A 26,243-nucleotide genomic window follows, 5' to 3' on the forward strand; every position below is an offset into this window, starting at 1 on the left:
ATATATCAGAGTTATCTCATCTAAAATCTTGTTCAGCCTAATTTAACATCACATTTTATTGGTGTGTATGTGTATATATGAGGACTCACTGTTATTAAACCAAGTATATTTTCTCCTTGTCACCCTATAGCACAGGGGTAGGCAACCTATAGCATGCATGCTGAAGGCGGCAAACAAGCTGATTTTCAGTGGCACTCACACTGCCCAGGTCCTGACCACCGGTCGGGGGGGGGGGGGAGCTCTGCATTTTAAATGAAGTTTCTTAAACATTTTAAAAACCTTATTTACTTTACATACAACAATAGTTTAGTTATATATTATAGACCTATAGAAAGAGACCCTCTAAAAACACTGAAATGTATTACTGGCACGCGAAACCTTAAATTAGAGTGAATAAATGAAGACTCAGCACACCACTTCTGAAAGGTTGCCAACCCCTGCTGTAGCAAGTTCTGTTGTCAGTGTACTTTTGTCTGTCTATAGCAAATTAATTCTAGAGTTTGGATCTAACCTGGATATGTAAAATGCCATTTTAAATCATTTTTCTGTAGGCAGTAAATGTGTGATACCATGAAAATAGCTTAGTAGAAAGGCTTGGTTTTTAGTTTAAAAGTGACTGCTATGTGCAAATAAACCGAGAAGTGGGATCAGGAAAGGAAACAAAACCTATTTACTATGTGACAGTCCTATTACCAAGCTATTAGCTTCAAAGGGCAGCAACAAGAGAGAAAACAACAAGGGGGCAATGGGCATTAAGAGGCAAGATGACAAAAAGCTTAGAAATCAGAGTACAATTTGTCTGAGATATTCTGCAGTGGGCCAACAAGTATTCACTAGATCTTAACTAATCATTTACTCCACACATGGTTATGACAAGTTTGTAGCCAGATCATTTTCTTAAAAAAAATTGACACTTATCGACTCTCTTGTATTACCCTACAGATTGACTAGAAACAGTTTTGCTCTGAACAGTAGGCCAGGTCTTCACTGCAAAAGAGGTTTGTTTTTTTTACACAGAGATGTAAAATCATAGTGGATACAAGATACTGGTAGTTGAAATCAACACTATACCGCTCACTTGTTTACATCAACTCACTACATCAAGGTAAAAGCTATCTATCTCTCACATCCATTAGGATTCTACATTGCAACAACAACTAACCAGAGACAGTTATTTCAGTAAAGACAGACTCTGACTGGCAATTTTTGGGGGGTAAATAGTAAATTTGCCAATAAATTGGAGGGAAACTATTCACAAACTCAGATCAAATTCAGCAAATAGCTTAACAGATTTATAGACTCCAAGGCTAGAAGGGACCACTGTGATCATCTAGTCTCCTGTGTAACACAGCCCAAAGGATTCCCCCAATGTAATTCCAACAGTATCTTTTAGAAAATATCCCATCTTTATTCAAAAATGCTAGTGATAGTGAATTCACCATGAACCTTGGTAAACTGTTCCAATGGTTAATTATTCTCAGTTAAAAATTTACACCTTATTTCCAGTCTGAATTTTTCTAGCTTCAACTTCCAGCCATTGGATTGTGTTACACCTTTCTCTGCTAGATTTAAGAGACCATTATTAAATATTGGTTCCCCATGTAAGTACTTATAGACAGTACTTCATCTTCTCTCTGTTAAACAGAATCAGAGAGTTCAATCTATTCAATCACTATAAGGCAGGTTTTCTAATCCTTTAATCATTCTTGTGGCTCTTCTCTGAACCCTCTCTAATTGATTAACACCCTTCTTGAATTCTGGACACAAAACTGGACACAGTGTTTCAGCAGCAGTTGCACCAGTGCAAAATACAGAGGTAAAATTACCTCTCCACTCCTTGAGATTAACATTTATGCATCCAGGGACTGCATTAAGCCCTTTTGGCCACAGCATTGCACTGGAAGGGAATGTTCAGCTCATTACGACCCCCAAATCTTTTTCAGAATCACTGCTTCTCCAGATAGTCTCCTATCCTGTAAGTATGGCCTATGTTCTTTGTTCCTAGAAGTATAATTTATAGTTAGCCATATATCCAGCGATCCAGATCTCTCTGTGTATCAGTGACCTGTCCTCTTCATTATTTACCACTCCTAAATGCAAACTTTATCAATGAAGACTTTATGTTTTTTTCCAGACCACTGATAATGTTAAATAGCACAGAACCACAACCTGATCCCTGTGGGACCTCACTGGAAACAACCATTTGATAATTCTCCATTTACAATTACATTTCAAAACCTATCAGCCAACTTCTAATCTATTTAACATGTGCCATGTTAATTTTATATTGTTCTCATCAATGCCTTATAGAAGTCTAAGTATATTACATCAACACTATTCCCTTATCAGCCAAACTTGTAATCTCATTAAAAAAAATATCAAGTTAGTTTGACATAAATCCATTTTTATTGGCATTAATTATATTACCCTTTTTTAATTCTTTATCAATCAAGTCTTGTATCAGCCGCTCCATCATCTTGCATGGGATTGATGTCAGGCTGACAGGCCTATAATTCCCTGGGTTCATCCTGTTCACCCTTTTTAAATATTGGCACATTAACTTTCTTCCTGTCTTCTAGAGCTTCCTTGGTGTACCAAGACTTACTGAAAATCAACAGCTGAAAAAGAAACGGAAAATAATTTTCAAAATGTCTAAACTCTTTCAGACATTTTGACACTAAATGTTAAAGAACTGTGTTTGAACCATTTTGAAATGGAACATTTTAAAATCCATTTTGTGAAGAAATTTAGCTAATTACGAAACAATTTTGGGTTGAATGTAATGTTTTCTTTTTTTTTGTTCCTGCAAGAAAAAACACAAACAAATCCAGTTTCAGTTCAAACCAAACTGTTTTTTTCCCTCCCCCCCAATTCGCCCCAGAACCAAAAAAATCAATTATTTACTTAGGTCTGACCCTTAGGTCTGTATTTACTTTACACTCAATATCTGAACAATGGTGGTGACTAGTGATTTGTCACATTAAAGTGATTGTATTGTTTCTTTTTCCTGAAGTGGTGAACTTAATTCCTATAATCAGGAAGGGAGTTTGATGAAGCAAAAGGGTATCTGAATGTCTCCAGGAGAAAAGAATAGAAAAATGTTACATTTCTTTTTCTTTATCATGTAGGCCTCGTTTGAAGCAATTTTCCTATATTAAACTTCTGTAAGAATGATTGACTATGTGACGAATTTAAATTAAATTTTCTCATCACATTTAAATAAAATAATTGTGTGTGCAAATCTAGCTGCAAAGGATGCATGCAGTCAGGTTCCTGCCTGTCTTGTTTTACTGCCTCTGTATCAGAGCTCTGTGGAGAGATTTTGGGAATCATTTCTCTATACTTTAAGGGGTGACCCGTACAGAATGCGCCACTTTCAGTGTGAGCATATAAACTTGTAATATGTTTCCACAAACATTTATGAGAATAAAAGTTAACCAACCCAAATGTTCTGAAAAAGCAAACAAAAGGGGAACATTTTATTTTTAAATTTGACTGAATGCTCATAATTTTTGTAGTATTTGCCCACCTCTATTTTCTACATAGCTACTGTGTTTAATAAGGGATTATAAGAGTTAACTGTGGATTTACTTTACTTTTGTAACTTTACAGATTATTAGCTGAGACATACACACACACAAACAAAACCCATTAAACTCTGCTATAGAACTCACTGCCAACAGAAATCAGGTTGAATCACATCAGTGACCTACGGGCCATCTTGGACTCCTTTCTGATGCCCATCTTCTGTTCCTGGAACTAATGATGCAAGAATAATTCCTCTAAACAAAGTGGTTTAAATCCAAGGGTAGAGGAATGAAATTTGACTCCTCCTCTAGAAGATACAGATGTTCTTCTACATTTATCTAATGTTACACTGACATTCTGGTGATGAGTTCCACATAAATGCTAACAACCACTGGAGAAAAAACCCATAGAGAAAGAAGTCTAAGTACACCACTACCTTTTTAGAACAGTTGTAATTTCATTAAAATAGGAACATAATTTAAAGATTATTCTCTGATGATTTACTCATGCAAACTGCACATAAAAGAAAACAGTACAGTTTGTGAAACATGTTCAAATGTAAAGACTCCAAATGATAAGTACAGAAGCAGTGTGACATATGTCTCAAAATGGAATTCATGGTTGTACAACTAATAACTGTTTTCTCTATTTGATGAACACAGACATGTTTATTATGGTTCTTTTCCCAACCCCATTCGTTAAATGCTTACATGTCTCCTCACACTTATGTAGACTTATTTTACAGGCACAACAGTTTTATTAAAAAAATTCACTTGCATAAATAAGATAAAAAATGCCTAGTGTTTAGGAGAGAGAATGAAAATGTAACCAATGAGGTTTTACCTAGTTCACCAAAATTACAATGAAAAGTAGTAACTGTATAGCTTTCCTGCATAATTCACATTTTGTGCCTTTGAGATAAATTCCTTTCTCACAAGACTTATGGCATATTTTATCATTGTGGAATTTTTCAGTAACTAACTTTTTCCCCCATGAAACTGGTAAAAGTATTTAAACATATGGGTTTATCAACTCAAAAATTACTTCCTTGTTTTTAAAATACAAAATATTTAGAATTCCTATTATTTTCACACTTACAGCACTGAAATGACATACACACAATTCAGATATGTCTTTGTCCAGTTTTGATTACAGTATGGTTGTATATTATACAAAGTATGTTCTTCCTCTGTATTACCAATTTAATTTTTAAATCTATGAAATGTATCTCATAAGGAATTTAATAGCACTGAGATTTAAAAGTGTAGCATGGAGAAGGAAGAGAAAAATGAACTACACAACCCATTATAAATGCATTAAATCTTTGTTATATACATAATGGAATCCTGTCTGACTGCCAAAATTTGCTACTCTTTACCTATTGTACAAAGTTTTCTGACCTGAAAGCACACATCTAATTTCTTCCCCAACGTAATCTATTGTAAAATATTGTACTGTATTTTGAACATGAGTACAGAATCCAAATAGGTAATGGCACATTTAAAAAACTCAATATCCTACAGATGATTGGATAATGAGAAAAAGTGTACCTACAATCATCTCATCAGAAACAAACGTACACCATGGAATGTTAGTTAGCCAAGTTCACACAGTAAATAACATTTTTAAACTGCAATCTATCAGCCAGCATCACATTGAAGGCATCTTTAAACATTCAAGCAAAGATTGCTGGCATAAACTACGGAACCATTCTCACACACATACGCGCACATACACACCACATTATAATTACATTGTTTCCAAGATATGGTAGATACTGATTTTTCCACAAGGTATCAAAATTTTGCTACTAAAAGATGACAGTGCTTACACAAGAATTAAGTACAAGTTAGCTTTCAAATACAAGACAATGACAAAGAAGAAGGAAAAAAGTGTTGTTTAACAAAGGATTTTTAGGCTTTTCTGGCATCCATACTTGTGTATGAATAAACTCCTTAGTCTGTGATTCAAAAATCCACAAAGTATCAAGCTAGCTATGAAAATTATTCCTTATTTGATAACCCTGTATTGTACGATATCTTTTTACTGTTTTCTACTAGCCTAGCCACAAAGGGTATTTGCAGACCATTGTTTTGACAGCAGAAATGAAGCTCCCCTTTTAAAATTAAAGTGTTGAAAAAATTGGCATCAGTTTTTAAAGAAAATCTGGTTAGTAATGACCCTCATCTAGTTTAGGTATGTGCATAAAAGTACTGTATTTCCCTATACCATACTGGCCCTGTTAAACAATTTAAAAAAACCAACCAACCAAACAAAACAGTTAATAAGCCAAACAAAATGCTACACATGATATAAAGCAAACATTTTCTCCCAATGTTCTCTCTCTCATAATGTGCAAAACAATAAAAAGGCAAAAAGACTAAAAGCAAATGTACTGTTACTGTCTTTTTCTCTTGCCTAGTGCTTTATGACCTTGCTAACATTACAAAGTCAATAGGGACTATGCAGAACTTTGGTATAAAATGTCACATAATATTACTATCACAGTCTTGGGGATGCACTTTAATAATTCACCCCAATGTTGGTTGAAATAATACCAAATTAAAAGTGAAATAAACCACATTGTACTTTACACACTTTACACATTGAGCACAGAAAATAACTAGTAAATCAACTTTTTTTTTTTTAAATCCATCTTCTGCAAGGAGACTAGAAACTGCTGTTCAGTCTCCTCTTCATATGCCCATCTGCCAATCTTTAAAGCCAAATTTAAATTTGAATTTTAAAAATGAATAATCTTAAGCTACATATCTTTTTAGATGAAGACTGGTCTTGATTTCCCTTTAAAGTCACAAATGTATATCTAAGAAACTGTTGCAATGCAAGTTTTTAATCAACTTCCTGAAGGCTGTGACTGGGAAGGTGGAGCCATAACAATCTGTGAAAGCACTGGCTCTGTACTCTGGTCCGCCATCTGGGTGAGAACTGACGTGGCTACGGCTTCTGCCTTGGAAGTTGAACTTACTCCATTGGAAGTGCTGACAGAACTATGCTGAATAGCTTCTGTATGTGGACTATTTGGCACAGAAATGTCTTCAGAACTGTCATCTTTATCTGCAGCTAAAGAAAAAAAATTCACTTGCTGTTTTTTTTCTAAAATATGCATAACATTTTTTTCAGATAACAATAAGAGTCCTGTAAATAATCACAATTAATAGCACATATAAAAATATATTTGTCAAACATTTATTTTTAGTATAATTGCTTTATATATAAAGATGAATAGGTAACTTGTTTGTATTTTTCTATAAACAAAAACCAGGATAAAATGTTAAAATATTTATGGACACAGGTACATTTTCAAATTATTATTCCCATCTATTTAAAACCACAGTTAATTTTGGTTGATTTTCCAACTAATGCAGCGACTGATGACTACAACACCTGAGTCTAATGATGCACCCACATGAGAACAATAGTCTATAGTTTATAGTCTAAATGCCACCAGCTGTTCTATAGTTATGTGAATTAATTAGATTCAGATTTTTTAAAAACCACAAGATACTGCATTTGACTAGTAATTCAGCAAGAGAATCATTCTCAGTTTGATAATTAATAATGTTTATGAAAATCACTCTCTAATACAGTAAATTACTATTGCTCAGTTGGACAATAAAGTTTTCAATATGCAAAATCTTCATTCTTTCAACAGGGTGAAATTCAATTCGTTTTGCTTAGCACTTAAATATCTGCCAATAAGAGTTAATTAATGCATGACATAAAAGTCTTTAAAAATCAGAAGACATCTAAAAACTACTTCTGTTTGACTTGCTCCAAATCAATGAAGTACTCAAATGAATTACCCATAATTTTTTATGATCACAAAACCCAAGTATTTAAAAAACAAAACTTTTCTTGCTGTGCAAATTTAGTGGTTTTTTTTTTTTAAGTACAGAGGCACGATTTAACAGGAATTATTCTTTCAATAAATGCATCAGTTATATTTTACAACATAGACCTTTCATTTAAAGCAGAGAAAGTTCATACATACATGTACATACACACACACACACATATATATAGGCATTTTAGGAGATAACGAAGCCAATATGAGAAGTGAAATCCACTTAATAGATTATCTGATAAACATATATTTAGATAAGAACATTGTTTAGACATGAAACTTTTATTTTATTTTTACAGGTGATAACTGGTAAATTAATTAGGGTTTTAATTAAATCTTCTCTATTTTTGATTAGTCAGATTGTTGAACAGACATTATCAAGTGATAATAAATTGTGGCAGTCAAATTTTTACCTGTAAGTGGTATCGTTCAGATAAAATAATCTCAGTTCACAACCGGTTTTTGCTCATATAAAAATGGAAGGTGTGAATGATAAATTTAACTGCAAGATTTTTTGGTACCATCCCAACCTTCCTAGAATGTTGCTTGAGTCTCCTGTGACAACTCCCAAAGCATTTACTTTTTACACTTAACTGAAATGGAGACAGATACCTGGCTAGAACTTGAGTAAAAGAGCTCCGTTCTAAAATGGTGCAATCAAAATAAAGATTTTTACTGAATAGGGTATGCATAGAAAAACTGAATTCAAAACTAAAAAGGATGACAAAGACACAAACAAAGCGTCCAAGGAAGGATACACCAAAGTTTATGATAATAACGAAGAACAAACACTGAGCACGGACAACAAAAATACCTTGAAGGTAGATTATTGTGGGCTGAGGTTTTTTCAGTGCAGGAATACCAGTTGCAAGAATGAAAATTCACTGATGAGCAAGTCAATTCCACAACATAATGAGATCTTTATTGCAGTCCTTTATCCATACTAAGAAGGGATTACTTTCAGAAACAGAAAGTAACTGTTTACACAGTATTGCTTCAATAGAAGCAAAGTCAGACAAACATGCAAGTAAGCAGCCTTGCAAATGTATTCCAAAGAAATGTTAATTAGTATAACAGCATAAGAATGGCCATACTGGGGCTCACCAATGGTCTAGCTAGCCCAGTATCTTGTCTCTGACATCAGTCAGTGCCAAATGCTTCAGAGGGAATGAACAGAACAGGGCAATTTTGAGTGACCCATCTCTGTCGTCCAGTCCCAGCTTCTGGGAGATGGAGGGTTAGGGACACTCAGATAATGGGCCTGGCTTATAGCCATTGATGGACTAATCTTCAATGAATTTAGTTAATTTTTTTAACCTTGTTATACTTTTGGCCTTTACAACATCCCCTGGCAAAAAGAGTTTCAGAGATTGACTGTACATTGTGTGCAGAAGTACTTCCTTTTGTTTGTTTTAAACCTGTTGCCTATATGACCCATAGTTCTTGTGTTATGTGCACAGCTAAATAATACTTCCCTATTCACTTTCTCCATATCACTCATGATTTTTTACACCTCGGTCATATCCCCCAGTAGTCGTCTCTTTTCTAGGACGAACAGCCCTAATCGTCTTAATTTTTTCTTGAATGGAAGCTGTACCATACCCCTAACAATTTTTGTTGTCCTTCTCTGCATCTTTTCCAATTCTAATACATCTTTTTTGAGATGGGCCGAATGGAACTGCATGCAGTAATTCAAGGTGTGGGCATACCATGGATTTTTAAAGTGGCATTATAATATTTTCTGTTTTATCATCACTTTCCTAATAGTTCCTAACATTGTTAGTTTTTGAGGGGTTTTGTGGGTTTGTTTTTACTGCCACTGCACAGATGTTTTCAGGAAACTATCCACGACGACTCCTAGATCACTTTCTTGAGTAATTAACGCTTGTGTAGACCCCATCAATTTGAATGTACAGTTGGGATTATTTTTTCCAAAGTGCATTACTTTGAATTTAATATTGAATTTCATCTGCCATTTTCTTGCCTAGTCACCCAGTTTAGTGAGATCCTTCTAACTCTTTAGAGTCAGCTTTGGAGTTGTATTATTATTTGTATTATTTGCAAATTTTGCCACCTCCTGTTCACGCCTTTTTCTAGATCATTTATGAAAATGTTGAACAGCACAGGTCCCAGTACAGATCCATGGGGGACACCACTATTAACCTTTCTCCATCAAGAAAGCTGACTGTTCATTTCTAACCCTTTCCCCCTATCTTTTAACCAGTTACTGACCCATGATAGGGCCTACCCTCTTATCCCAAGACTATTTTGTTTGCTTAACAGCGTTTGGAGAGGGAACTTGTCCAAGGCTTTCTGAAAGTCAAAGTACTCTGTCAACTGGATTACCCTTGTCTAAGAGATTGACGAGCCAGGATTTCCCTTTACAAAAGCCGTGTTGACTCGTCCCTCATTTCCCCCCCTCCTCCCCCCAAACACATCACGTTCATCTATGTGTCTGATTATTCTCTTCCCTTCTATAGTTTTAACCAGTTACCTGCACTGAAGTTCAGCTTACCAGCCTGTAATTGCCAGGATTGCCTTTGGAGCCTTTTCTAAAAATATGAGTTACATTAGCTACCTTCTAGTCATCTGGTACAGAGGCTCATTTAAGAGACAGGTTACATACCAGAGCTAGAAGTTGTGTAATTTCATATTTGAGTTCTTTCACAACTCTTGGGTGAATATCATTTTGGTCCTGGTGACTTAATACTGTTTAATTTATCAAGGTGTTCTAAAACCTCCTCTACTGACACCTCAATCAAGCACAGTTCCTCTTACTTGTCACCTAAAAAGAATGGCTTGAGTGTGGGGATCTCCCCCATATCCTCTGCAGTGAAGACCAATGCAAAGAATTAATTTAGCTTCTCCACAATAGCCAAGTCTTCGTTGAGTGCTCCTTTAGCACCTCAATCATCCAGTAGCTCCACTGACTCTGGCAGGCTTCCTGCTTCTGATGTATTTAAAAAAAAAAGTTAATTTTAGTTTGAGTCTCCTTAGCTAGTTCCTCTTCAAATTCTTTCTTGGCCTGACATATTCTATTTTTACATTTGATTTGCCAATGTTTATGCGCCTTCCTATTTTCCTCAGTAGGATTTGACTTCCAGTTTTTAAACGATGCCTTTTTCCTTTTCACCACTTTTACTCTCCACTCTTTATCCATGGTGGCATTTTTTTTTTTTTAAAGTTTGGGATAGACATTTAGGTTGAATCTCTATTATGGTGTTTTTTACGGTGTTTATGGAATGAGTCCTATTTCAAGAGTGAAATGCTGACCCTTTGGAATGGACTACTACAAAATTCCTATTAATCTAGATAGCATGTTTTTGTGGACTTTGTTCCTTTTTTTAAATGGATGCTTCGAACATCAAAGGAGTCAAATTATATCAAGATAGGAGGGGAAGCTCACTGACTGGTGGCTGTTTTCACACATCTCAAAAGATCACGTGGCAAGGGAATGCAGCAAGAGAAAGAAAAAGGATATACAACAAATGGCTTCAAAAGCTGTTCAAGTCCCTAAACAGGGCCATAGCCACCCAAGGTGGAGAACAGAGATGGAGGAAGGGAGAGGGAGAGAGAGAGAGAGAGAGTTCATTCATTCAGTGTGCACCATGTGTAATGGTCACATCCTTGGTATTCCATACCCCATTCCCAGGAACATATAAACCTGTATTGATGTAAAACCAAATGAAAATAGAGATGCAAAGAGGTTAGAGATTTGTCCCTGAAAAATAATGGAAACTTCAATGCAATTTCCTGCATTTTACAAAATGAAGAGATTTAAAAAAAACAAAAACATTTTATGAAAAAAAACGGGAGAGCTGTGAAGTGTCCCTTTTTCCTTGGAAAGAATAAGGAGGAAGTGGATGGGGCATCATTGGAGAAGAGGATGTACAATGGGGACTCCCAGCTGACGCACCTCTTTGTCCCTTGTCGGGTGCTGCTGTTACTGCTCCATTCATTGACAGAAAATACTCAAAGTCCCAGAAACTTCTCAACCTATACACCAGCTCCTTTCGCTGCTCATACTTCAGAGTCCCCTGCCTGGTGAGTCATTCATATCATCCGCCAGAGAGAAAAGGGAACTCTGGTGGACCTTTCAAGGGCCAGCAAATGGAGCTCTCCCTCTACTTTTAGCAGAGTGGGGGCAGGGCCGCCCAGAGGATTCCGGGGGCCTGGAGTCTTCGGCGGCGGGGGGCCCTTCCGTTCCGGGACCCGCCGCCTAAGTGCCCCGAAGACCCGCGGCGGGAGCCCCCCGCCGCTGAATTACCGCCAAAGCGGGACCCGCCGCTGAAGTGCAGCCCGGTCTTCGGCGGTAATTCGGCGGGGGGGGCCCCCGCCACGGGTCTTCGGGGCACTTCGGCGGCGGGTCCCGGAACGGAAGGGCCCCCCGCCGCCGAAGACCGGGCTGCGCTTCGGCGGTGGGTCCCGCTTCCCCCCGCCCCGGCCCCAGCCTCTTACCCCCGGCTCCCTCCTCACCCGGAGTCTCAGCGCCTCGCCGGAACAGCCGCAGCATGTGGCCGGCGGGGCCTGAGCTCCGTCCCGCTCAGAGCCGCATGGTGAGGGGGCGGGGCTGGGAACTCCACGCCGAGCGGAGGGAGCTGAGCTCAGCCCGGAGCTCCCAGCCCCGCCCCTCACCATGCGGCTCTGAGGGGGCGGGGCTCAGGGGTCCCGGCGGAGACTCGGCGCTTGAAGCGCTAGGGCTCCAGGAGAGGGGTGGAGGCGGGAGCCTCCGCTGTTCTCTTGGGGGCCCCTGCGGAGCCCGGGGCAAATTGCCCCCTTTGCCCCCCCCTCTGGGCAGCCCTGAGTGGGGGTAGGGGGGGAGCTGCATCCTCTGTTTCATATCCCCTCCCAAAAGACACCCACATCCCTTGAATTTAACCCCTGAAAAGAGTGCAAACTTCCCTTTGAAGAGCAAAAAATTCTACTCGGTGGAAATAGAGTGCACTTAGAGAACTACTTGACACTAAAGGAAACTTTTTTCCTAAGTCTGAAGTAGGATATGGAGGTGGGAAATTTTCCAGAATATAAAAAAGATAGAATTGCATTCTGACACACCTATTGAACAATTAGCCTTTTATGTGCCAAGCTACTAGGGCCAGCATCTTGAGATCCAAATGTAAGAATAGTTGAATCTGGAAGCCACCATGACAGGGTGGCATGACAGAGTAAATTTGTCCAAATTCAGTGGTCTTGATGGGCTCCAACTAAAAATCAGGAAAAACTGCAGGATCTACAAGTGGACACAAACGTGGGGCCAAACTTGCGACTGGTGCACTGAATCACTGAAAAGCAGAGATATTTATCACATAAGTAGGTGACTTCACAATTCTTTTATGGCTTGCTTCATTTTGACAGTCTTCTTCATAGACGGGAGGGCTCTGCCCACTCACTTTAGAAGTGGGCTACCATGTAGACTAGATTGTGTTGGAAGTAGGGTATTTTGAAGATATTCACAACAAGCTTCAAAGTATGGGTGAATACTTTCTGTGTACACTAAAAAGTATTGCTACACACTAGTCCAGGGGTGGGCAAACTTTTTGGCCCAAGGGCCACATCGGTATGCAAAACTGTATGGAGGGCCGGGTAGGGAATGCTGTGCCCCCCAAACAGCCTGGCCCCCGCCCCCTATCCAACCCCTCCCAATTTCCTGCCCCCTGACTGCCTGCCCCCCTCAAAACCCCCCACCCATCCAACCCCTCCCCCCCCCCTTGTCCCCTGACCGCCCCCTCCTGGGACCCCCACCCCTAACCACCCACCAGGACCCCACCCCCTATCCAACCCCACCTGCTCCCTGTCCCCTGACTGTCCTGATGCCTATCTATATCCCCATGTCCCCTGCCAGGCCCCCTCAGGACCCCACCCCTAGCTAATTCCCCCTGTTCCCCATCCCCTGCCCCTCCCCGAACCTCTGCCCCATCCAACCACCTCCTGATCCCTGTCCCCTGACTGCCCCCCCAGGACCCCCTGCCCCATATCCAAGGCCCCAGCCCCCTTACCATGCCGCTCAGAGCAGCATATCTGAAGCCGCACCTCCTGGCCAGAGCCACACACACTGTCATGCTGCCCTGCATGAGCGCGCAGCCCCGCTGCCCAGAGCACTGCCCGCGTGGCAGCATGGCTGTGGGGAAAGGGGGACAGCAGGGGAGAGACCGGGGCTAGCTGCCCAGCCAGGAGCTCAGGGGACAGGCAGGATGGTCCCGCAGCTGGATGTGGCCTGTGGGCCGTAGTTCACCCACCTCTGCACTAGTCAGTCATCCAAATGGGAAAAAATTGCAAACCCTTTCTTCCATAGGTGTGGTATGACTAGAGCTGGTTGAATTTTTTTGACCAAAACTGGAGATTTGGGTCAATCAAAACATTTAGGGAATGTGTGAATTTTGCTATACTGTTTTAGTTGAAAAATTCTATTAAAAAAAAAACCTTGAAAAAATAAAGCAACATTTTCATATTTTCTAAATGAAAATTGTGATTTTTCTATTTGAAATGACTGTGTTTTAGATTGCTTTCAATTTTATTTTAAAAAGATAAAGCTCAAAAGTGAAATGAAATGTTTTGGGTCAAATAAAACAATTAGCTTTTTTCCCCAATTTTCCATTTGCTGATTTTTTTTTCTGGAAATGCCAGCAAACCAAAAAAGTCAGTTATTCACACAGTTGTGACAGCTTGTATAAGGTTGGTGCAAATGCACAGAACGGACAGATACTTCAGACAATACTGAAGATGAAGTCTCTAGAGATAAAACCAGATACTGCTGGTGCATGGGGACAAAGGGAATGTTTAGGTCAACATCTAGGCAAATCTATGGTAGCCAGAAAATTCTCTAGAGTGGTGGCTAAATCACTGAAGGGGTTGACTTATCCTGAACAATTTGTAGGCAATGGATTGACATAATTATTATAATGGCTAGACCTCAATTGTTTCTTTACAATTAACTAGAGCAGGAATAAAATATTTTGATTCAATTGTAAATGGATTATAGCCCCTATTTTTATTAAGCTTTACTCAAATACAATCTTCTAGTATTCTGGAAGCTTCCTGAATCTTTACAAACAAATAGAAGTAATAGCCTCACACCTACAGCTCTCCAACTACTCTCTGCACCATCACAACTATTCATCCTCCCTCATTTCTCCCCATCCTCCACACCAAGAGGAGACTATATAGGCTTATAGAGGAGACTATATATGCTTTGCAGCAGCATGTTCCTGAAACTGAGTCTGAGATGGGACTATGGATAGAAAACGTAGGTTTCTCTTGTAGATTACACATAAACAAAATTTTAAAATTTTGTTTAAGTCTTTAAGGGCTTGTTCAAGAAATTTCCCAAACAATTGACCAGTAGCATATCTGCTTGGGAAGGACATGAATTTATACTTGGCTGACAACTCTTGCATTGCCCCAAGGTTTCCTCCAAACAGCCTCATAAAATGTAATCACTTCTCTTTTTGTCTTTTCTGGTTTCTCAGTCATCATCACCTCTAGGAAGCAGGTGAAAGGTACTTAAAGTAACTGAAAATGCTAACAAGAAAGAGGGACCTTGGTACTTGTGCTTTTCACTCTATGTGAAGCAGAAGTTGTTCAAAAGATCTTGTAAAGATACCTAAATAAGTGTCAAAAAATTCTGCAATGCCATTGTTTGCTTGTGCCTGTTGAAGTGCGTTTTAAGTGAAACCCCATTAAATTGTATATCGAATTGTTAAAGCCATGTCCGCAGGGTATAAATTAACTGTGTCTCAGAAGCACACGATACCTTGCACTGCAGGAGCATTCTAATTCTGCCTCTTTGCCTCTTCTATACCACACATGATAAGAAATTATTAAACACTTTTTAAGAAGTTCAGCTAACATGGTCATGCTGCTGATGTAGATAGGGCATAACTTTTTAAATTTGTTTTTTAAAGATTTGAAGTTATTTTCTATTCACGCCACAACCACAAACATTAACTAAAACCATTTTAATTGGTACTTGCTATGATTCATCATATATAGTCTTGCACAAGTCACTTTATCTGTGTGTGTGTTGCCCCAATATGTAAAATTAAGATATTATTTAATTCTCTATTGTGAAGTGCTTTGGACATAACACTTATACAGAGTGAGACAAGTGTTCAGTGTGTATGCGCATTCTTTATCCAATTACATACCTAGCTCATCCCCATGCCATATTACTCATTACATGAATCCTGTAGATCATTATTTTGTGTGGCACTGTGCCAAAGGCTTTACAAAAATACTAACTGAACTATGCCTGAACATTCCCTTCTGAACATCTTTTTATACTTCTTTTAAAATGTAGTTCCTTTTTTCAATGATAGATATTTTAGCAACTTTACATTTTCTGTTCTGGTTAGTAGTGAGTTAGTTTTACTTTGACTTTTATAATGAAGACAAACCTAAGAACTTCAAGATCTGCAGCGATTTATAAATATTGTAGCATTTTTTCAAGTATTAAGGTCAACAGTATTACAAAATATTTAGTTTTTAGTATTTTAATAAAAAAATTCTTAATTTGTAATTATCTGCCAGTCTATTTAAAAAATGCATATGTTTAGTATTTTTTCATGTAAATCTAGAGAAACGTGTATCTTCAAACTATCAAAATTCAAGAAACCTAGCTTGTTTTGGAAAACCATGCATGCATAATGGTATCCTCTAGTAGCTTCTATATGAAATTATGTTGTTCTGTCAGATGGGAGCCATAATGGCCTCATCCCTGCAGCAATCATTGTTAATATAAATCCCGAACATATTTCTATATGGTTCCAATTTACTCCAAGATGCTATTTTCCATCCTGTCAAAATGACTGGAGATCAAAGGACTAAGATTTTTAAGCTCAAAACTGACAAAATCAGTGTTCTAAATATATATGGCAACAGAGAGTTGCTAAATCTCCTGAATCTTTTAAATTAAAAAATATTGCCCATTCTGATGAAACTGCTTACAATGACTACAAGTAAAGATGGTGGCCATTAAGTTTTATCGCAAGCACCTGAGGAACTGTTTGCATGCAATACAAAATGTTCCTTTATTCGCCTGAATTACTGACACTGGCAAATTAAAATGAAGTGGCTACATATGGCAGAAACAATCTTCACATTTACAAATATCCTGAAATATCACTAAATCATAAAAACGAAAGCTGTGGGTTATATATTATGAATGTTGCCTAATGCATTCCCAGCTCAGTTATTTGTTATGAATTTGTGTACAATGGACAAAATTGGCCATTTATTTACAGCAGCAGCTGGTTATAGCGCTGTGCATCATATCCAAAAAAAGAAGTTAGAAGTAAGAAAAGCACAATTAACCTTTAAAATGCCTAAAAAGTGAAAAATTAAGTGAACAAATTTCATTTCCTTAAAATTTTACAGTTCTACTGATTTCAGTTTAACTTGAGAATTCTAAGTCCTTCATTAGAATCCTATTTTTAAAATTCAAACATTTTAAATTCTTCTGAGAAACAACAGTTATTTTAAATCAAAACAATCTCAGGGACAGCATACAGTAAGAGCCAGGAACCTGCATCTGATTATTTTAATGGGTTGACTGATCCTGGATGTGCTAGTAAATAAGGACAGCTGTTACCCTCCCCTCCACGGAAATCTCATTATGAAATGGAAGAAACAAGGACCTTCCATCTTATTTAAGATAATGCATTACAGAGATTGTTCACCATATACTGTCAATACTTTAACTGTATATACTAGAAGCAGCTATTGCAGCTTATATTCCTTTAGTATTAATTATGGGTATACACTTAGTTTTGGTTGGTTTTTCTATAATGTCTTTAAACTTCAGATAATCTACAACATTTTTTAAACTGAAAGCATTTAGAAAAATAGCTTCAAAATATCATACATTCATTCCTGTCTTGCAATAAGCTTGCAGAATTTTATATATTTGTTGTTAAATATTATAACTGCACTTCTCATTTTTAATGGTTGCTCAGTTCACTTTGGCAGTATTTCACTGATGCAGCCTAAGGCTATAGGTAATGGAACATTACTCACTCTGATAGCCAGATTTCTTCTGCATGGCGGTTACAGGGCAATCTTTATGAGCCAGAAGAAGCTGTTTCAGCTGTGCCACTTCATTTCTCAGCAGGGTGACTTCATTCTAAAGGAGAAGAAAGTTATGCACTTTACCAGGCTCAGACTACATGCATTTTAGAGGTAAGTATTAACAGTGTTAAATTTTACAAGATTTTTGGATGTTCATTTAAGGGTAAACAAAACAGTACACATTTCCATGACTTTAGAACACTTTAATGTTAAACTATAGATATAACTTGTAAAAAGATATATATATATATATATATATATATATACCATTACATTTATTGTATTACATTTTGTAGTTGGTAGACTGCAGGTTCTACACATAGTCCAATTCACACGATCAGACTGTTGTAAGTCTCTTCTGGACGATTTTGTAGGTTATCTTTCAAGCAAGTAAACCTAATTTTAACCACCCACAATATAACATACGTTATAACCTCGAATATGCTCAGTGACTGTGGAATGAATTTTTTTTATAAACACATTTAGACTCTATAAAAGAGAACCTCCCTACAAAATGTAACAGGAATGATAAGAAGACAGTGATCTATCAATTTTCAGATTTTATTTGTCATAGCCATTAACAGGAAACAATCAGTATGCAAGAATCAAATAATGGGAATGAGAATAAACCCACTGTAGGGGAGAAGAATTAATAATGATACACTTAGATGCAGTGTAACCTAGTAGAGCACTAGACTGGGACTAGAATAACTGGATTCTATTCCTGGCACTGGTACTAGCCTGCTGGGTGACCGTGGGCAAGTGATTTCACCTCTTCATGCCTACACTTTCCTATCTGTAAAAAAGGGATCATGACACTGGCCCTCCTTTGTAAAGCACCTTGAACTCTACTGAGGAAGAGCCTGATAAGAGCTGTTATTATATTAGACAAGAATCAAAATTAAGAATAGCATGACATTTTAGATGTAACCATTTTTACTTAAAAATAGTTACAAACTGTCTTAAGCAACATTAAGTTGTCTACAAAACATTAAGTAACCTGTCAATATTTGCTGCTCCCATATCTTTTCAAAATGTATCTTCAATACAAGTTTTGATGGGTTAATTTTTGCATTAAACAAAAATCCTTCATACAAATATGCATATTAAAGAGGAGCGACTTTTTGGTTATTGCCAGTGATCTGTCCCAGACTTTTACTAAACATACCCGTGACTAAATCATAGCCTTACTTATAGTAAAACAGACAACAGGGTATGTTTTGTTACAGGAATACAGTATTCTTCAATATTTCTGTAAGGCACAGAGGCAATACTTAGAATTATATATAATGTTTGAGATCTTTTACCAAGGAAACATATTGGCTGAGAAAGCCGTCCACAAAAGCAAACAGAATACAGGTTTTAAAAGATTGTACGTGTGGGGCAACTGATGTAGAAGAGCTTGTAGTAAAGAAGAGACTTTGCTCATCTAACTGAAAATATTGAATGTTATTGAGGTGATGCAATTCATAGACATTTGCACTACATATATAATAAAACAGAATAGTATCATTTAAAACCAAGAAAATGAAGGGTAGCAATGGGAATTATACACAACCATTTAACTTAAGAAGCAGATAGAATTCTGGACTGTACCAAGAAAGGTTAAAGTAGACCTTATTTGTATAGAAATGTGTTTATCGGAAGCTAACAGAGAACATGCAGTAAAATATATATCATGTAGAAATTACATCAGAAAGAATATCCATTCTCATCTTCCTATTTCTATATGTATTGTTTAGTGTCTTCATTCTAAAAACCCTGTTAAATTTACACGACACACACTGTATGATACTTAAATTTAAGACATCTACTTATTAACGTTGGTGAGAGACAATTGTTTTTGTTCAATAGTTCAACCACAACTTTCAGTCTTTATGAAATCAGTCTATTTTTAGAAATACTGTAGCTTAATGATGTCAACAGTAAAATTCAGCTGAGCAGGGCAATTTAGGTATTAAACAAAATATGAACTATTAAACCCTAGCATGCAGTCTGTAAAACTATGCTAAGGCAAAGCTCCAAACTTATTACATTTACTATTAAATAGAACAGAAGTAATCATGGGTCATTACTGCCCACTATGCTGATCAGCTGTGCCAGGCTGTCAAGTGAAGAACTATTATGGAAATGCAGGATTGATTAATGTTTTCACATAAAGTACAGTTTAATTATTTCTTTGACATTCAATTTTCTTTACAAGTCATTCTGTTCTTCACAGTTAACGGTTTTGGTATTGGCAGAGGGAAAGAAATTTCTTTCCCCTGAATTCACTATTACTGGGTTAACTCTTGACAATCTGGAAGCCAAAAGCTTCCTTGTATTTTTTTTTTTTTTAAATGAAGAAAATCTCTTCGTGTAGCTATGGGCTTAATAATGCTAACAGATAAAAGTTACAGAACAGTTACCTGAGTGAGTTTACTCTTATTAGTATAATCCCACTGACCTCAATGGGACATAAATGATGTCACCCATGTGTATAAGTGGTTGCAGCATCAGCCCAAAAGACCCAAAGTAACACAAAACTTTATCTGACTGGCTTCTCCATTTGTCTCAAAATTTACTTCTATTGCCAACAACATGTGACAAGCCAGATTAATGGAAATACAAGCAGTGGAGAATTAGAGAATTTTTTAGCTTCTTTTTAGATGCAGATTTGTGGAGTTTAGCAAATGTTTACCAACTGTTTTTTGCAAATAGCTGCCTGGTCCTTTTTAACAGCTACAAGTATTTATGGTGAGACAGCTAATTTAAATATAGAAATAAGACAACTACATTACTTTTACTAAAATATCCAAAGAATTACTATAATTTTATGATATGTCTATAAAATGGAATTTTGAACATAGATACTGAGTATAGCAAAAACACAATTCCTTTTACAGTTAATGAAAAGCAGAAGTGTACCAAGATATTTTGCAACTATAAAGCACTAAAGATGATATTAAAGAAGTGTCTAGAATTAATATATTATATAATATTTAATTAAAAGTTTTAAATTCCACCATAAATGTTTGCTGCAGGCAGATATCTGGCATTGTTTTCAAGCTCAGTCATTAATGAATTGCAAACAATATGTTATTTAGCTTGTTTTAAGTTATAGGAAAATTAAAAAATACCGAGTTATGGATTTAAGTTTGTGTATTAGTAAAACTTGAAAATAACTTTAATTAAGAAAAAAAAAGTTACTTACCTTTCTGTATCTGTTGTTCAAGATGTCATGCACATATCCATTCCACTGTAGGTATGTGCATGCCCTGAGCACAGTAACCAGTAATTTTTCCCTCAGCGGTAACTGTTGGGGCGGCTCGGGCACTCTCTGGTGCCACATGCTCACATAGCATGCCACGCTGGTACAAAGGGCCCAGCTGACCCTATGCCCCTCTAGTCCCTTCTTTCTGGCCAACTCCAACATAGAGGGGTAGAAAGGCAGGTTGTGGAATGGATATGTGCAACACATCTCAAAGAACAGTTAAAGAAAGGTAAGTAACCATTTTTTCTTCAAGTGCTTGCACATATCAATTCCACTGCAGGTGACTCTCAAGCAGTTATATAGGAGGTGGGATTGGAGCTCCTGGACATGCTGACTGCAAAATAGCTCGACTGAATCAGGCGCTGTCCCTAGACTGCTGAGTGATGGTGTAATGAGCAAAGAACGTATGCACTGACGACCACGTTGCTGCTTTGCAAATGTCCTGAACTGTGCTAGGAATGCCACTGATGACGCTTGCACTCTCATGGAGTGGGCAGTCAGGATACCTAGTGACGGAACACCCACCTGCTCATAACACGTGTGAATACATGATGTGATCCATGACCAAATTCTCTGAGAAGAGATGGGCAGACCTTTCATCCTACCAGCTACCACTACGAACAGTTGGGTGGATTTACGAAATGGTTTGGTCCTTTCTATACAGAATGCTAGGGCATGTCTTATGTCCCTGGAGTGAAGCCACTGTTCTTCTATTTGCATATGGTTTCAGGTAGACAACTGGCAGGAATACTGCCTGATTGCTATGAAACTGGAAAATCACCTTCAAGAGGAATCTAAGGTGAAGATATAACTGCACCTTATCCTTAAAGAATACAGAGGTTTCCAGCATGAAGGCATGGATCGCCAAGATCCTTTTGGCCAAAGCAATGGCCACTAAAAAAGCCACCTTCCACTAAAGGTATAGCATGGGGTATGTTGCCAATGCTTCAAACGGGGGATCTATATGTTTTGATAAGACCAGGCTTAGGTCATGGAGGGATGGGTTCTCACACTTGGAGGGTATAGTCCTTTTAGGCCCTTGAGGAAATGGATAGATATCGCATGAAAAAATGAACTGGTTATCCAACCTTAATTGAGGAAATTGCTAAACCTTGAAGTTTCAGGTGTAATGAGTATTCAAGAAAGTCCTGCAGCAAAGATTGCATGGGCAAGATCCCGCATTGGGAAGCCTATATGGAGAACAGCTTTCACTTTGAGAGTTAATTAGACCTGGTGGAGGGCTTCCTGTTACCTAAAAGGACCTAATCAACCTGCTCCAAGCAAGCCAGCTCTCTGGGATTTAGCCACGGGACTTCCAGGCCATAAACTGGAGGCAGCTGAGCTTCAGGTGAAGTAGTCAACCGTAGTCCTGAGAGATCAAGTCTGGATGCAGAGGGAGCAGGATTGGAGCCACCATGGAAAGGCCTAGCAGCGTCATGAATCAATGTTGATGGGGCCCAGCTGGGTCCATGAGAATGACCTGTGCCCAGTCCTGCTTGATCTTGAGCAGAACCTTCCTTGTGCACTAGCAGGATAGGAAGAAAAGCGTAGTACAGGTGACCTATCCCTGGGAGCAGGAAGGCATCTGTGAGCAATCCTGGGCTGTGATCTCACAGGGAACAGAACTGGTGACACTTCCGGTTGTGCCTGGTTGCAAATAGGTCTACCTGGGGAGTGCCCCACTGCTGGAAAATGTCCTTTGCGATATCCGGGCAAAGAGACCACTCCTGGTGACCGAACAAAGACCTGCTAAAGTGATCTGCTAGCTCATTCTGTGCTCTTGGAAGGTGAGAAGCCTCGAGGTAGACTGAGTGGGCTATGCAGAACTCCCACAGCTGAATTGCTTCTTGACATGGGGGACACCAGGGAAAGAGCGAGCCCCTCCCTGCCTGTTGAAATAGAACAAGACTTCAGTGTTGTCTGTAAGAACCAACATGCTCTTACCCGTACTGTGAGGCAAGAACACTTGACAGACCAGGTGAACTGCCCTGAGCTCTCTGACATTGATGTGTAGTGAGAACTCTTCCAGAGACCAAAGGTCCAGAAAGTCCTGAGGGGTTCCAGGTGAGCTCCCCAGCTTAGCGCTGATGTATCCAAGACCAGGGATATCAATGGTTGGGGCCATGAAAATGGAATGCTGGTGCAGACCACCAGTGGGTCCAGCCACCAGTTGCGGGAGGCGAGGACCAAGCAAGGAAATGTAAGAATTGAGTCTAGATGGTGACAGTTAAGTGAATACACTGAGGCCAGCCATGCCTGGAGTGTCTGAGCAGTCTTGTATGCTGCACTACATACGTACAGGAGGCCATGTGAGCGAAACACCTCAGACAATTCTGGACAGTTGCAATTGGGTGGCCCTTGAGGTGTACTATCAGAGACTTGGTCATCTGAAACCACCCTTCTGGATGGAAGGCTCTGGCCTGGGTAGAGTTGAGCACCGCTTCAATAAACTCTATCCTCTGTACCAGAGTGAGGGTAGATTTCTGTACACTTATTAGCAGGCCTAGGGCGATGAGGAGGATACTAGATTCTACCTGGCCCTGGACCGGCTGCTGACTAGCCAGTAATCCAGCTATGGATAGACTTGCACCCCTCACCTCCTCAGAAAGGCTGCCACTACTACTGTGCATTTTGTAAACACCAGCAGAGCTATTGACAGGCCAAACAGGAGTAACGCAAATTGCTAGTGCGTGTAGTTCACAATGAACCTGAGGAACCTTCTGTGGCCTTGGAAGATCGATATATGGAAGTAGGCATCTCTCAAACTGAGAGTGGCATACCAGTCCCCAGGATCTAGGGAGGGAATAATGGAAGCCAGGGAGAGCATGCAAAATTAATTTCTTGAGATAGCTGTTGAGCTAGTTGAGGTCTAGAATAGGATTTCGGGATTAAGAAATAACAGGAAGAGAACTCCTTACCCCTTAGATTTTGTTGAACTTCTTCCACTGCTCCTACCCAAAGGAGAAACTGATGCTCCTGGGTCAAAGATTGTTTGTGAGAGGGATCCCTGAAGAGGGACAGGGAGGAAGGCTGGGGAGGAGGGGTGAAAATGAACTGGTGGGTATTTCCACTGTGATCAGCACCCAAACATTCCATAGTGGTACAGAACCATGAACGGATGAAGCGGGACAGGTGGTCTACAAATACAGAGTAAACTGGATCTGGAAACACAGGAGCTGGTATAACGTCCTTGAGCGTCCCACCAACAGGCCTGCTTGGAGTCTCCTGGGTGTTTGGGTGGGGCAGACAGTGATGCTGACGTAGCAGGGGGTGGTGGTCTATCCGTAAAGCTCCTGCTCCGTTTCTTCTGCGGGTCCTGATGGGCCGCAGTACCTGGAGGACTGTTGAGATTTGTAGTGCTTCCTTGAAGTCGCTGGCATAAACAATCACAGGGACGTAAGGGTCGCCCTGAAGTCCTTCAGTCCATGAAGCTTTGCATCACTCTGCCCCAAAAAGAGTGAAGCTTCCTCGAAGGGGAGAACCTGGAGGGTTTGCTGAACTCCTATGCATGGCCACTACAGAAGCCATGGACCTGGCCACTGAATCTGATGCATCCAGGGCAGCTTGCATGGAAACCATCGCTATGGATTTCTCCTTATCCATGAGCAAGGAGAACTCGAGCCTCGCCTTTTGTGATACCAAGTCTTTGAACTTCAAGGAGTCCCACATATTCAACAAGTCATATCAGCAGAGCAGCACCTGCTGGTTAGCAATCTAGAGCTGCAGACACCTGGCAGATTAGACCTTTCTACTGAATAAGTCCAGCTTTTCTGACTTGCAGGTACCATAACTTGCAGACCCCACCTTTCCCTTTCATTGGCAGCAGAAAATACTTGGGATTCCAGGGAGGGGATGAATATACAGAAACTCATAATCCTGGGCAGGAACAAAGTATTTCCTCTTGGCTCTCTTTGAGGTGGAGAAGGGAAGTGCCGACTGGATCCCGTGGAGCTGGTTCCTTGAACTTGGTACCAGGCTTGGTACTGGAGTCTGGATCATGTGTTGCCTGATGGGGAGGCAGAGCCCTTCTCTTGGCGGCCACCGAACAGGAGTGCCTCGAGTGGGGCCCTGGGATTGGCAGAAACCCCCATAGGCTCCAAAAGGGCTATTGCATCAGCATAGGCACTTCAGTGACTACTAGGCCAACCACTTAATGGCACTCCTGTGCCCCAATCCAGGGCAGGTAGGGATGACTGGAGGAGTGGCAGGGTCGACTCCTTGGATGAGAAGAGCATAAGCCAACCTCCAACTCCAAAGACGAGGAGTCTCCATCTGGTGACTACAGAGGAACAGTTCCCACCAGTGACGGAGATTGGTGCTGAGGCAGGGAAGGCTGCGTTGGGGTCAGAATAGTCGGTTTTTCCCAGGACGATACCAAGGGGACCGGTACTGGATGGTAACTGGAGCCACATGCTCTCTCCTGCCTACCAGCACCAATACCACCAACGCCTGTATTGCCAGTGACACCAGTACTGACAGCAACAGCAGATCCCTGGTGGCAGCAAACACCTCCAGCGTGGACAGCGCCACAATAGCGCGGGTACCACACTGTCCCTCGGATGCCAATGGTTTATTCAGAACCAGATGCAATGGTGCTGACTGCTGCAATGCTGAGGCAGAGGAGTGGCTTGACTTAGCTCGCACTCTGCTCTGCTCTGCTCCCCATGCCTGGCTTTCTTTGTTTTTGGGGAACGTCTTCTCTCAGCCAGCTGCTTTTTATGCCTCTTCTTTGGCACCAAGGATAGCAAATGGTGCTGGGACTCTCACAAGGTTGGAGGAGCACTCCTCACAGACGCTGAGGTGCTCGGTGCTCAGGCCAACTGGCTTGGCTCGGAGGAAGGTCTCAGCGTTGCCTCCATAAGTAGGAACTTGAACCACCTGGCCTCCTAGTCCTCCTTCATATGGCATTTAATGTCCCTGCAAATCTGACAGTGATCCCTGATGCGAGCCTCACCCAAGCACTTCAAGCAACTGAAGTGCAGTTTGCTCAGGGGCAGAGCTTTGTTTCAGGAGGCCTTGAAGCCTGGTGACCAAGACATGCCTTGGTACCGAGTACAGACAAAACTCTGCTAACGGAAAGAGAAAAATAAACTATACTAACGAAGACTAATTAATTATTTATAACTATTAATTATACACAACTATCAGAAAAATAAAGACCACTGAGAAAGCTTGCCATAGCAAAGAGAACAGTTTCAGAGACCATCACAGGTGGTAAGAAGGAATTGAGGGGTCAACTGGGCCCTTTATACTGACGCTATGACTGTGCAGCACCAGAAAGCGCCTGAGCCTCCTAAACAGGTACCACTGAGGGAAAAATTTCCAGTGACTGATCAAGGCACGCATGTACGTACAGTGGAATAGACATGTGCAAGCGCTCGAAGAAGAAACTGAATTTTGGCCAGTAATTATGGCATACATTCTAATTTCTTCAGTAATCTTCAAAAAGTTTCATTTAGTATGCCTCATAATTGGTGGGATATGCACAACTTATTTACACAACTCCTTTCAATGTTAATACAATCATGGTTGCAG

At 39.7% G+C, this 26,243-nt stretch overlaps 1 protein-coding gene across 3 annotated transcripts in view; it reads right to left on the minus strand.

The window, feature by feature from the left end:
• Positions 1-326: 326 nt before the first annotated feature.
• The window catches only part of ATF2 (activating transcription factor 2), a 98,111-nt gene continuing 72,194 nt past the window's right edge, over positions 327-26,243 (minus strand). The window contains exons 13-16 of one of the 3 annotated variants that reach the window (XM_044978397.1): positions 17,405-17,510; positions 6,515-6,609; positions 3,675-3,759; positions 327-2,618 (exon numbers count right to left, since the gene is read on the minus strand). In XM_044978397.1, the coding sequence (XP_044834332.1) occupies positions 3,697-3,759; positions 6,515-6,609; positions 17,405-17,510 (264 nt within the window). In that variant the 3' untranslated portion in view covers positions 327-2,618; positions 3,675-3,696. The other 2 variants (XM_044978396.1, XM_044978398.1) reach the window with 2 other exon arrangements.

The sequence above is a fragment of the Mauremys mutica genome, chromosome 10, assembly GCF_020497125.1.
Source record: "Mauremys mutica isolate MM-2020 ecotype Southern chromosome 10, ASM2049712v1, whole genome shotgun sequence".
Classification (NCBI taxonomy): domain Eukaryota; kingdom Metazoa; phylum Chordata; order Testudines; family Geoemydidae; genus Mauremys; species Mauremys mutica.